The sequence below is a fragment of the Mus caroli genome, unplaced genomic scaffold (assembly GCF_978045245.1).
Source record: "Mus caroli unplaced genomic scaffold, Mus_caroli_1 scaffold_6, whole genome shotgun sequence".
Lineage (NCBI taxonomy): Eukaryota > Metazoa > Chordata > Mammalia > Rodentia > Muridae > Mus > Mus caroli.
Window position 1 is genome coordinate 60,729,182 of NW_028227261.1, and position 12,533 is coordinate 60,741,714.

The 12,533-nt window shown below is 40.5% G+C and overlaps 1 protein-coding gene across 2 annotated transcripts in view; it reads right to left on the reverse strand.

The window, feature by feature from the left end:
* Tek (TEK receptor tyrosine kinase) overlaps nucleotides 1-12,533 on the reverse strand; it is a 116,791-nt gene that overhangs the window by 53,406 nt on the left and 50,852 nt on the right. For both annotated transcript variants that reach the window (XM_021160929.3, XM_021160928.3), the window contains exons 3-6: nucleotides 9,748-9,858; nucleotides 9,182-9,334; nucleotides 4,982-5,113; nucleotides 4,468-4,608 (exon numbers count right to left, since the gene is read on the reverse strand). In XM_021160929.3, coding sequence (XP_021016588.1) covers nucleotides 4,468-4,608; nucleotides 4,982-5,113; nucleotides 9,182-9,334; nucleotides 9,748-9,858 — 537 coding nt within the window. The remainder of the gene's footprint in view (nucleotides 1-4,467; nucleotides 4,609-4,981; nucleotides 5,114-9,181; nucleotides 9,335-9,747; nucleotides 9,859-12,533) is intronic.

Consider the following 12,533-nt stretch of genomic DNA (forward strand, 5'->3'; position numbering starts at 1 on the left):
ACTTTATATCCTGATTTTAGCCCCCCTTTCTCCCCCCTTATTCAGTCCCTCCCTCTCTCCTTCTGCTGTGAGAGGGGAACCCCTGCCCCAGTACCAACCCACCCTGGCATATCAAGTCATTGCAGGACCCGGCATATACTCTCCTACTGAGACCAGACAAGGCAGCCAGTTAAGAAAACAGGATCCATAGGCAGGCAATGGAGCCAGTGTCAGGCCCTGCTCCAGTTGTTGGGGAATTTTCTTGAAGACCAAGCCGCACATCTGCTACATATATGCAGGGGGCCTAGGTACAGCCCATGCTCACTCTTTGGTTGGTGGTTCAGTCTCTGGTTGCCCCCAAGGGTCTAGAATAGATGACTGTTCTCTCCATGAAGTCCCTGTCCTCTTGGGTCCCTCAATCTGTCCTCCAACTCTTATACAAGATTCCCTGAGCTCTGTCTAATGTTTGGGTGTGGATCTCTGTACCTGTTTTGGTCAGCTGCTGAATGGAGCCTCTCAGAGGATAGTTATGCTAGCTTCCTATCTGTAAACATAACAGAGAATCATGGGTAGTATCAGGGATTGGTTCTTGCCCCTGGGATGGGTCTCAGTTTGGGTCAGTCATTGGTTGGCTACTTCCTCAGTCTGTGCTCCATCTATGTCCCTACACCTCTGGTAGACAAGACAAATTTTGGGTCAAAGGTTTTGTGGGTGGGTTGGTATCTTTATCCCTCCACTGGGAATCCTGCCTGCCTCTCAATATAGAAACAGATGGGTTGATCAATAGAATAGAATCAAAGACCCAGAAATAAACCTACACAACTATGAGCACTTGGTTTTTTGACAAAGAAGTCAAAACCATACAATGGAAAAAAGAAAACATCTTCAACAAATGTTCTAACAGGCAGTCTTCATGTAGAAGAATGAACATATATGCATATTTATCATCCTGCACAAAGCTCAAGCCTGAGTGGATCAAGGACCTCAACATAAAACCAGATACACTGAGTCTACTAGAAGAGAACGAGGGAAATAGCCTTGAACACATTGGTACAGGAGACAGTGAACAGAATTCCAGTGGCTCAGGTTCTAAGATCAACTGAAAAGCTTCAGTAAGGCAAAGGATACCATCAATAGGACAAAAAACAGCCTATAGAATGGAAAAAGATCTTCACCAACCCTACATCTGACAGAGGGCTAATATCTAAAATATATAAAGAATGCTAGAAGTTAGACACCAACAAACTAAAATAATCCAATTAAAAAATGAGGTACACAGCTAATTAGAGAATTCCCAACAGAGGAATCTCAAAAAGCTGAGAAACACTTAAAGAAATGTTCGATGTCTTTAGTTATCAGGGAAATGTAAATTAAAATGACTCTGAGATTCCACCTTATACCAGTCAGAATGGCTAAGATCAAAACTTCAAGTGACAGCAGATGCTGGGGAGGATGTGGAGCAGGGAGAACACTCCTCCATTGCTGGTGAGAGTGCAGACCTGTACAATCACTCGGGAAATCAATCTGTAGGTTTCTCAGAAAATTGGGAATAGTTCTACCACCTTCACACACACACCACAAAATAAATAATTTTTTTTAAAAAAAGAAATAGTGTTTAAGAATTTCAAATCCTTTGACATTTACATATATGACAATTAAGTAAATGCCAAGCTGAGTAAATATAGAAAAAAAAATCCGTCAAACTACAAATAAGAGAATGTATGATGCTATTGGTTTTCTTGCCTTGTCCCTTACTTTCTCCTTACATTGTTCCTGCCATTCTATGTACTTCTAGTTTCTGAGAGCTCCTTCGAGGGCAGCAGGGACTACTCTGTTCTTTTGAGAGCTACTGAACTGCCAAGAACACTAACAAACTGTTAGACAATGAACAGATTATGTCGACCAGCTGTCCTTGTTTTACGTCAACTATAGGATTACCTTTACTTAAAACTGATTTCTAAACAATATTATCCCTTGACTTTCTGGTGGATACTTTCAACTCAGACAACTTGTTCAGTAGAAAGCTTACATTTTCAGCGTCAATCAATACAGTCTCTATTAAAGTTCTAATGGAATGTTTTCATTGGAGCAAAAAAAAGCAAATATTACTTTCATATAACAAAATCAGATCAACTAAAGACACTGAAAAAGAAAAACAATACCAGAGGGAGTATACTACTTATTGACTTCAAAATATGCTATAAATCTATATTCAGAATATTCAAAGCTCACATTTTAGCATAAAAAACAGTCACATAGACCAATGTACAGAAAATCCAGAAACAGATCTGTATATTTATTGTCAATTAGTTCAGTAAAGGAACCAAAATACACAATGGAAAAAAGATAGTCATGTCAACTAAATAAATAACTTAAACCCAAGATGTCAAGTTGTAAAACCTATTGGAGAAAACATAAAAGAAAATTTTCTTTTTTAGATCAATTTGGGGAATGATCTGGGTATTATCCTATTTCCTGTATCCCAGGAAACAAAAGCCAATGGGCCAAATAAAAAAAAAATGCACCAAATTGAAAGGCTGCAGGCAGTCAGCAGAGTAGAGGACAATCAGTGGGCTGGAGGAAATCGCTGTAGGCTATACCTACTATTAGAGTTTCTGTCTAGTACGTAGGAGAAGCTCAAGTAGTGAAAGAGCAAGAAAACCTGTTTTTTAAAAATAGGCAAAGATGGAGCAGAGACTGAAGGAAAATCCATCCAGTGATTGGCCCAACTTGACACCCATCCCATGGGCAGGAGCCAATCCCTCAGACTATTAATGATGCTATGTTGTACTTGCAGACAGGAGACTAACATAGCAGCCCTCTGAGAGGCTCTGCCCAGCAGCTGACTGAGACAGATGCAGATACCCACAGACAAACATTGGAGAGCGGTCAGGGACCCCTATGGAAGAGTTAGAGAAAAGATTGAAGGCGCTCAAGAAGATGCCAACCCCCCAGGAAGACCAATTGTACCAACTAATCTGGACCCCTGGGAGCTACCAGAGACTGAGCCATCAACCAAAAACATACATGGGCTTCTCCAAGGCCCCTGACACATGTGTAGCAGAGAGCTGCCAAATCTGGCCTCAGTGGGAGAGGGTGCACATAATCCTGCAGAGACTTGATATACCAGGGTGGGAAGATACCAGGGAGCTGTCATCTCAGAGGCCGAGGGGAAGGGGCTTAGGAAGAGGAACTCTGCAAGGTGGGACCAGGATAGGGGACAACATTTGGGATGTAAATAAATAAATAATTGTAAAAGAAATGAGCAAATAACCTGGGTTGACATCTCTTAGAGGATATTTAGATGGCCAATATGTACATGAAAACATATTTAATAGCACTGGTCATCAGAGAAGGACAACGGATGTCGTCCAACATGCACATGGCCCTGGTATGATCACTAGCAGCCCACAGTCAGACAACTTCAAGAAAACACAAATTAAAAACTCAAGAGCCATCACCTTGTATCTGTTAAAATGGCTAGGATCAGTATGTCAAAAGATAGCAAACGTGGGAGCGTAAAGGAGTGAACACTAAGCACTGTTTACAGGCAGGCAACTACCCCAAACAATGTGGACGTTCCCTACAAACACAATCACACAATTACCATAGGATACAGAGACTCTACACCTGTAAATAAAATAATTTTATATGTGGGGAGGTAGGAGAGAGGGGAGGAGGAAGAAAGGAAAATCTATGACTATTTTTGACAATGTGGATGAGTTTAAATTGAATTATCCGAGTTGAATAAACCAGACCAAGAAGGGCAGGTATTTTTTGCTCTCTCCTGTAGATGGAATCTAAGGAACAGAAGCCTTGGCAGGGGTTTCCAGGCATTGGTGGGGCAAGTGTGGAGGTGTCAGTCAAGGATACAAAGTTTCAGTTGTGCTGTTTAAGGACCTTCTTAGAGATACACTGTGGCAAGTTCAGGCAGGTATACCATATCATGTACTTCAAAATTGGTGGGCATAGATCTCAAGTGTCCACACCATAAGCACAAAGAAAAGTCTGAGATAAAGGATTTGTTAATGAGGTTGGCAGTAGCAATTATTAGTTCTTGAGTAAGATCCCTGAGTAACGGGAGTTAACTTTATTTTGAACCTTAAATCTTATCTGGATCTGTCCTGAAGCCTGATTTTTATGGCATACAGCAAAAAAATAAAATAAAATCTTTCTTAATTTTTGTATTCAAAGCATCATCTAAATCTCAACAGCAACAATAGTTGCCTAGAGATCCAATATAAATGCAGAAGTATGCAAGTTAGAATCCATGTTTTAACATCATCCCTAGGCGACATGCGTGAGAAGCATCTCCTCCCATATCCGATCTCGCTCTTTCATTTAAAAAACCATCTGTGACTTAAATCCCTGCATCCAACAACAGGTAAGCAACCAAGCAATCCAGTGCATCCTGCTGCTGATGTCAGCTAGCTTGGCCTCTGGACACCAGCTGCAGCTTCCCCTGTTCCCCATGCAAGTAGCGCATACCTTCATTGCACTGCAACCCCCTCCAGCCTGTGGCACAGGAACACCCGTAAGGGTCTGGGAGACAGAACACATAAGACTTGCATCCTTCTGGTCCACTACACCTTTCTTTACAGGTCCTGCCAAATGTATGCGGCTCACAAGCTGTGGGAGGGAACGACACAAAGGCTGATTCAGAGTCAAATCATACTCCCTTAAAAGGCTGGACTCTACTTTTATAAGGTTTCTCCTAGACAGGGGAATTCTAACCTGAGGCCTGGCAGAGAGATGGCCACACCTTCCTGTATGACCCACTTTAAAGAGAACAAAACTACATCCCAAAGAGGTCACCACTCGGTTTCATGGGTTATGAACCTGCACGTTGACTGTACCCCTACAAATTGGTGTTTTTGTTATAAGTTTCCAGTAACTTTGCAGTAAACAGCCTTTAGAAAAGGTGTCTAGTCAACACAAAGGTGGTACCATGGATCTTCTCATCTATGGTCAATCTGTTTAGTCATCAAGTAGAGTCACTAACCTTTCTCACATGTTCTCCCCATAAACCCAGGAGGGCAAATGCATTCCCCGGTATCTTCATGGCAGACACCATTGTTCTTGCAAGTAGTACAAGGACGGCTACAGTCGGGCCCCCACTTCTGAGCTTCACATCCTATTGTTAAAACAAACAAAGAAACATAGAGGTGGAAAGCATAATCACTCAATGAACTGTTATTGAACAACTAATACGTGACACTCATTTTAGTGGGCAATGAGAATGAAGACAAAAATATAGTCTTGTCACTCTAAACACTAATAGTGTGGTATGGAATGAGATAGTTAACGGTAAATAATGATAGAAGCAGAGACAAGAAATACCAAATCCTGCCTTGTCAACAGAAAAGTACACAAAGGAAGGCTTTCCATGAGAGCAGGAGTAAACTGGGAGTACAGGACCACATAAGCAGCAAGAAAGATAAGGCTAGACAGTGTGTTCCAGGCTGAGGCACTAGGAAGGAAGAGACTTTGGCATGTTCATATGGTCCAAGATGGAAGCATTTTTAAAATGGATACCCTGATCAGTGGTGTCTCCATCACTAAGGAACCTAACAGAAACAAACCCCAGACCCACAGCCAACAAGCCCACACATTGGCTCAGCCTGGAGTAGGTGGAGGAGGGCTAAGGCTAAAGAGAGGCATAGCCAGTTGCATGCACTATTTCTGCTGGAAAGTATATAAGAAACAAGAGAAACAAAAGCAAGAACTTTTTGTTATGCAGAACTCAGCTCAAGGCAGTAAAATGCTTCCTAGAGCTTTCCTAGTTACATCCAACACTTGGTGGTTTTAGATCATTAATTAGACTAAGGAATAACTTGAAATATACAGAAAACTCAGGAGTGTATGGCTCTTTGTGGTTGAAGTTATGGCTTCATTTTTCATCTGTAGGGAACTAGTATCATTGTCTCCAGGCACTAGTCTCATAGCACTTGGACACATGCCTGCAGCTGATGTAACCTCAAACTCTCTTTGGCAAGAACTCCTGCCTATCAGTATTTTCTCCAAAATAATCAAGAAAACTATCAACACATGCCAGCCTCAATAGATAAAGTTGCAAGATGTCTGAAAGCTAGTAGTTATGTTCCTTGGCATATAACAGAAGAAAGACTACATAATTAGTGGGAGCCAGGCTACTAGGCTCTTACACACAATAAGTATAAAATCAGATAATTTAAGTGAAACAGGCTCCTCCTCATACATGGAACTGCTCTCCAGCCTAGCATCTGCCTGTTGATATAGCCCAGCCTCAGCCCCAGTCCCAGGAAGAAGAATAAAACTCCCGGGGATAACAGGAGTGATCTCTTAGATTGGGGAAGTTACAGTTTGTTGATAATCAAACAATATTCACTAATGTAACTTCATTTTAAAGCTTTGTGATGCTATATTTTAAGATGCCATATATTATTCATGGCATGCAAAGGAAAATAAAATCTATGCTGTAAGAAGTCTTGTCATGAAAAAAAATTTATACTGAAAAGCAATCTATAAACATGCCAGTGGGGTTTCTAATAAAGCAACATCTGTTTTTATGCTTTAGTTCATACAGAAAAGATGGCCTTGTGACTCCAGCTTCCCTCAATAAACATCAAACAAGTCATATTGAGTAGCTGTTTTTAAGTAGGGTGAGTATAGCTCCACTCAAACTTCCTTTGAATGACTTTAGACACTAGTGTGCCTCTCTAATAGCTTTGTTAAATATGCTACCACAGGCAACAGCATATGCTCCAAGCAGAAAACAATACAGAGTGGGAGGAAAGGGGATCTTTTGCTTTAGGGGAAAAGGCCAGATGAGCTCCAAAAACTAATCTCTATTCATGTTTTGATATATAGAGAAAGCTGTAAACTTGATATGGTAGCTTGGTTCTGTATGCCTAGCACTTGGAAGTCTAAATTATGAGACTTTCATGATATATTAGTTTAAGTGTTTAAAGATATTTTTAAACATTTTCCAGAGGACAGTGTGATAGATTAAGAAACACATTTTTGGTTCCTACACTTGTTTCTTGGCACACTGATCCTAAAACCCTCAAAGTAATAAACACTTTTTGTATGCTAATGAGAATGCTTCCGAATGCTAATTATGGTGGTAAAGGGTCCCTTAACTAACTTTATGATAAGGGTCACCAGAAACACAAGGAAGACTTGGAGACTTAAGAAACCTTGATTTATAGCTATTCAGTCAGGAGCATAGGACACGTGTGGTTCTCGACTTGCAAGCAAAATAAGGATAATTATATGTAACCAAGGCCTTACCTGTGGGATCTGACACTGTCTCCAGGTAGAGGCAGAACAGAGTTAAACTGTAAGATTAATTAGTATCTAGTAATTAAGAAGATATACAGGTAATATCTTCTGGAGACTTGTGTGGTGTTGAGGGAGCCTACATACTAACATCAGAAATTATGTGTTTAAATTTGAGTTAAGAGTAGGTAAACCCTTCTGTTTTTCCCAGTCTAGAACAAACAAGCATTAGTCTAATGGTTCTGCTCCAAGACAGCATACCCATTTATCCAGATTCTGAGTCCTTGAGTATATAGCATTACATCAGACAAGAGCTGCCTTAAGAAATGAGTGCAAACTGCTTCTTTACATTCTGGCCTCTCCTGTGTAGTGGTGTAAAGGGGGAAGTGGAGAATTCAAGAAGTAACTGAAAAGCAAGACATCAAAAGCTGAACACTACAGACTCCTTTAAAGATGGGTCTTAAATGAACACTGCACAAGAAAGCCAGTTTTGGGAACAGGAGCAGATTTCCCTCGAGTCAAGTTCAAATAGTCCTGCCTATATAATACCTTACTTTATATTTTTTTGAAGTGTCTTGACATGGGGAATAAACTAAGTTAACCACACGTTTCATACTTCTACCATTATACTGTAATGTTGAATTATCTAGTTACATACCTGCTCGGACTGGGAATTACCCAAGGGCTATGGGTTTATTGTGTTATACTCTGTCTTTAACATCAATACAATGCTATTCAATACAGTTAAATGCTTTTCAAAACACTGAATTGCAGAGATTTAGGCCTGAAGGCCTGAGTGGTTAATAGCACAAATCAAACATGGCTGGGGGGGATTTTGAGGCAAGTCTCCTGCTTTCTATATGTCAATTGCTCCATAAAAAGTACTGATGCTGTCTCCTTGCACCTTGATGATTTCCTACAGTGAACTGGGACGCTTTCCCTAGTTCCAGCTCTTGCAGTGTCACACTACAGAGTCAAAGGCTCTAGAATGCATGGGACTTGAAAGAAATTATGTTTACCTAGGAGCCCAGATGACCCAACTCATTTTCCTGTAATAGTCACAACCCATTATCTAGAGAAACCATCCATCTCACTTCAATTCCACTTTCTAGTGGGTTTGGTCCTGCAATACAACTATGCCTTCTGTTTTATGGCTCTACTTTTGCCTACAGCTTCCTGGTTTAGGCTGGTTGACATCTGTGTATGTTAGACCAAGCTAATTCTTTCTCCTGGAAATATAAAACACAAAGGTAAAGCATTGTGAACCTTAGCCATGGTAACAACAACCTCCTAGATGAAAAGCTTAGACGATTTAGCCTAACCCCAATGTACCGCCTGGTTTTGTGTCATCTTGAAACAGGCTAGAATTATCCAGAGAAAGGATCTTCAGGTGAGGAAATACCTCCATGAGATGTAGGTATGCCTCCAGATGTAAGGTAGTTTCTCAATTAGTGATGAGGGGTGGGGGGTGGGGAGGGACCCTTGTAGGTGGTACCATCTCTGGGCTGGTAGTCTTGGGTTCTATAAGAAAGCAAGCTGAGCAAGCCAGGGGAAGCAAGCCAGTAAGTAACATCCCTCCCTGGCTTCTGCATCCACTCCTGCTTCCTGGACCTGCTTGAGTTCCAGTCCTGACTTCCTTGGTGATGAACAGCAATGTGGAAAGTGTAAGCTGAATATACCCTTTCCTCCCCAACTTGCTCCTGGGAAGTGATGTTTGTGCAGGAATAGAAACCCTGACGAAGACACCCACTACTTCTGAACCCCACATCTTCCCTAGAACATATCTTGTCTGCAACTTGCTTGTTAGCCTTTCTATCAAATTCTCAAGAGTGCTTGCTCTCCCTCCATCTTGCTTAGGCATCATTGCAGGGTGCTATAACTTGAAGCTATAAATAGTGACAACAACATCAGTATAGAACAGTGTGGCCTCTCAGTCACTTACTCCGAACAATCAGCCTGGTGAAGGCTGAGGTGAACAGGTTTCCTCCTATGTACCTGGCCGAGTACACACCAGCATCCTGGGGCTGAGCATGCGGCAAGTGAACTTCTAAAATATCAGGTACTTCATGACGGGGCACTGAGTGGATGAAGGAGCCTGGCGAGGAAGGAGAACGAAGGAAAAAAGTTTGTGCTCAAATGTGCCTATTTGTTTGTTCTTATAATCAAACACCCTCACAGTCAGACAGTCTTGCACCTTCCCTGATTGAATTTGAAACTCTACTTATACATTACCATCAGCTTTTATTGTATGTACCTGCACTTTACATGTGTGTGCATGTATGTTTGTTCTTTTTTTAAAAAAAAAAATTCCTACCTCACTTTGCTTGATTAAATAACCAAATGCCTTGTCTAAGAGGGCTTCTGTTATACACAGAATTTGACAAGCTTGGGTCACAGCAGCTTTTTAGACAACTACCCTTAAAATGGCAATATGACAATATCTAATGTGTTAGTTATCACCCAGCATCTTGTAGACAGAAGTAATAGAAGGAGATGAAATAGACTCACCATTTTTGTAAATCACTGCATCTTCTTCTTTAATTAACACCTTTTTGAAAGATATGTTCACATTATCTCCCCTGTCCACGGTCATAGTTAAAGTAGCAGGTAGGAAGGATGCTTTTAAAAGAGAAAAACATAAATAAGTAAATAAATATTCACACGTTTCCTCTAATAAACACTAAATCCCAGTGGATGAGACCCTGCATACACCAAGAATCACCTGGCTTTTCTAATATAAAGAGCAATAGTGCATAGTAGACTATATGAGCCTTTTAAAGAATCTAATGAAAGGAATGGTCATTTCCTTTATAAAATGCAATTATATATACACAATATATGATACTTATGATAATTCTATCCTGTAAATGGCTTGGGAAGTAGGGACATTATGATGATTGACATCTGCCATTACACTATATCTAGCTATTAATTATAAATTATATTATTTATGAATCTGCTACCCTTTCCCAGTCCCTGCTATGCTTACTCAAAATGCAAAAGGATTCTAATGGAAAATGAGTCCTCAATGTAGAAAAGACAATACCATCTGCCTACTCAATTTTCTTTAGGTCTTTTTATGAGGTGCTGGTTGTTGCTTTTAAAAAGTGTAACAGCTTTAGAGCACTCCAAGCAAGGAGGAATGGATATAATGCTGCACTTGTTCATGTTATAAAGACTAAAATATTGAAGAGGATAGACACAAATACTTTACCCTCTACTCTTTAATTAACATGTATGAGCTGATTCAGTTGTAGAACTGGCCAGCACTGAGGGAGAAACAGAAAGGATTCTGTATTTGGCTTCTAGTACCACCTGTGACTGCAGACTGTACCGTATGTCAAGCTTGGAACACAACATTGCCTCAGTTGCTTGGGTTACTGGAGAACATGTGTGAATGAAAGTATCTAACATTCTTCTAGCACCAAGTGTCTTTAGTGTACACCATAACCTGCAGAGAATGACTTTCCATGGAATAAGGTGGGGGGTTATCTTTAGGTAGTGTTAAATCCATGTTAAAGATAAATGGATTAACACTACAAGGAGATAAGAAACACATACAACCTTCCTAGAGGACAAGAAATAATGGATGTCAACAGAAGACTAAAAAAAAGAACAGATGAGGACAAAGAAATTTATGGCACAAAAACTACAAATAAAGTAACAGAAGATAAACTAAATGCATGTAAAAAATTATATATACATATATATATGTGTGTGTGTGTATATACAACACACACACACACACACACATATATATATATATATATATATATATATATATATATATATACACACACACACATATATTCCTGGTACTGTCCTCATTAACTATACATGAAATAATGTACTAAACTAACTAAAAGAACCCGATCTTGCAGTATTTACATTGGGAAAGTATTTTTAATGCTAGAAGTATTTAGGAATCAAGGTAGTCTTTATGTGGTGAGACAGAGCCATCTAGTAAAATCGTATTAGAAAATCTCAGGGGGCTTTGGGGATAGCATTTGAAATGTAAGTAAAGAAAATATCTAATTAAAAAAATAAAATAAATAAAATATTTTTAAAAATTCATGCATGGGGCTTGTTTATGTACTAACATAAGTCCTTCAAAACCCATGAAAGTAAACACTAACAGTAAAAGGAAGGAGCTGACAGGTCTCCTAGCACAGCGGCAGCTTTCTGAAACCAGCTGATCAGGCAGACCAAAAACTACCAAGGAAAAATACAGACAGCTTGAATAATACCACTAAAGGCCTTCAGAAACTCATGGAACCCAACCCCCAATGGCGTGAATGCTACAAAGCACACCTGCATAAATAAAAGACTCTCTGATAAGAAACCACCTAAATCAGAAATCAACAGCAGAATATCTTGCACTTAGTGGAAAAGTAGCAAAATCCCTACAGCATTTTGGTCCAAGACCAAGTCTAAAATGAAATAAAAAAGGACCTGTCAATGTATCTGTTGGTCAATGTCTTAATTCTTGCTTTATCCTTGACTTTTGGATGGGGGCTGGATTGTAAGACTTTATCAAGTGATTTGTGTATCTCTTTAGCTTAGACAGCTACCTTATTGTGGTGGTTTGAATATCCTTGGCCCAGGGAGTGGCACTATTAGGAGGTGTGGCCTTGTTGGAGGAAGTGTGTGTTATTGTGGGCAATGAGACCCTTCTCCTAACCATGTGGGAGTCATTCTCCTAGTGGCCTTCAGATAAGATGTAGAACTCTCAGCTCCTCCTGAACCATGCCTGCCTAAACTGCCTGGATGCTGCCATGTTCTCATCTTGATAACAATGGGCTGAACCTCTGAACCTGTAAGCCAGCCCCAATTAAATCTTGTCCATGTAAGAGGTGCCTTGGTTATGGTATCTGTTCACACCAGTAAAACCCTAACTAAGACACTTGTGAAAGCAGGAAGTGCCTCTGAACCACAATGAGAAGGCTTTGGTGATGCTTTTGAGGGGTGGGGGTGGGGGGTAGGGAGGGTAGGGGGATAGTGGGTGGGAGTGGAGGGGTTATGTTCTGTGGCTGCTAACTGAAGAAACTGACTTTCCTGTCAGGTCTCCCTTGTACAGTTTTGCCTTGGATGTGTGTGATGCCCAGGGCAAACCTGGAGGGAGCAAAGTATAGAGCAAGAAATAGAGAAGCAGTATGAACAGTGGAAACACAGAGCCTCGGGCATGAATCCATCCTCTGACACACACCAGATTCCTCTGCAAATCCCAGCTTTCTCATCTGTAATCCAGAAGCGAAATCCACCATGAAGGTAGTTATGAATGTGAAGCGGCAGAA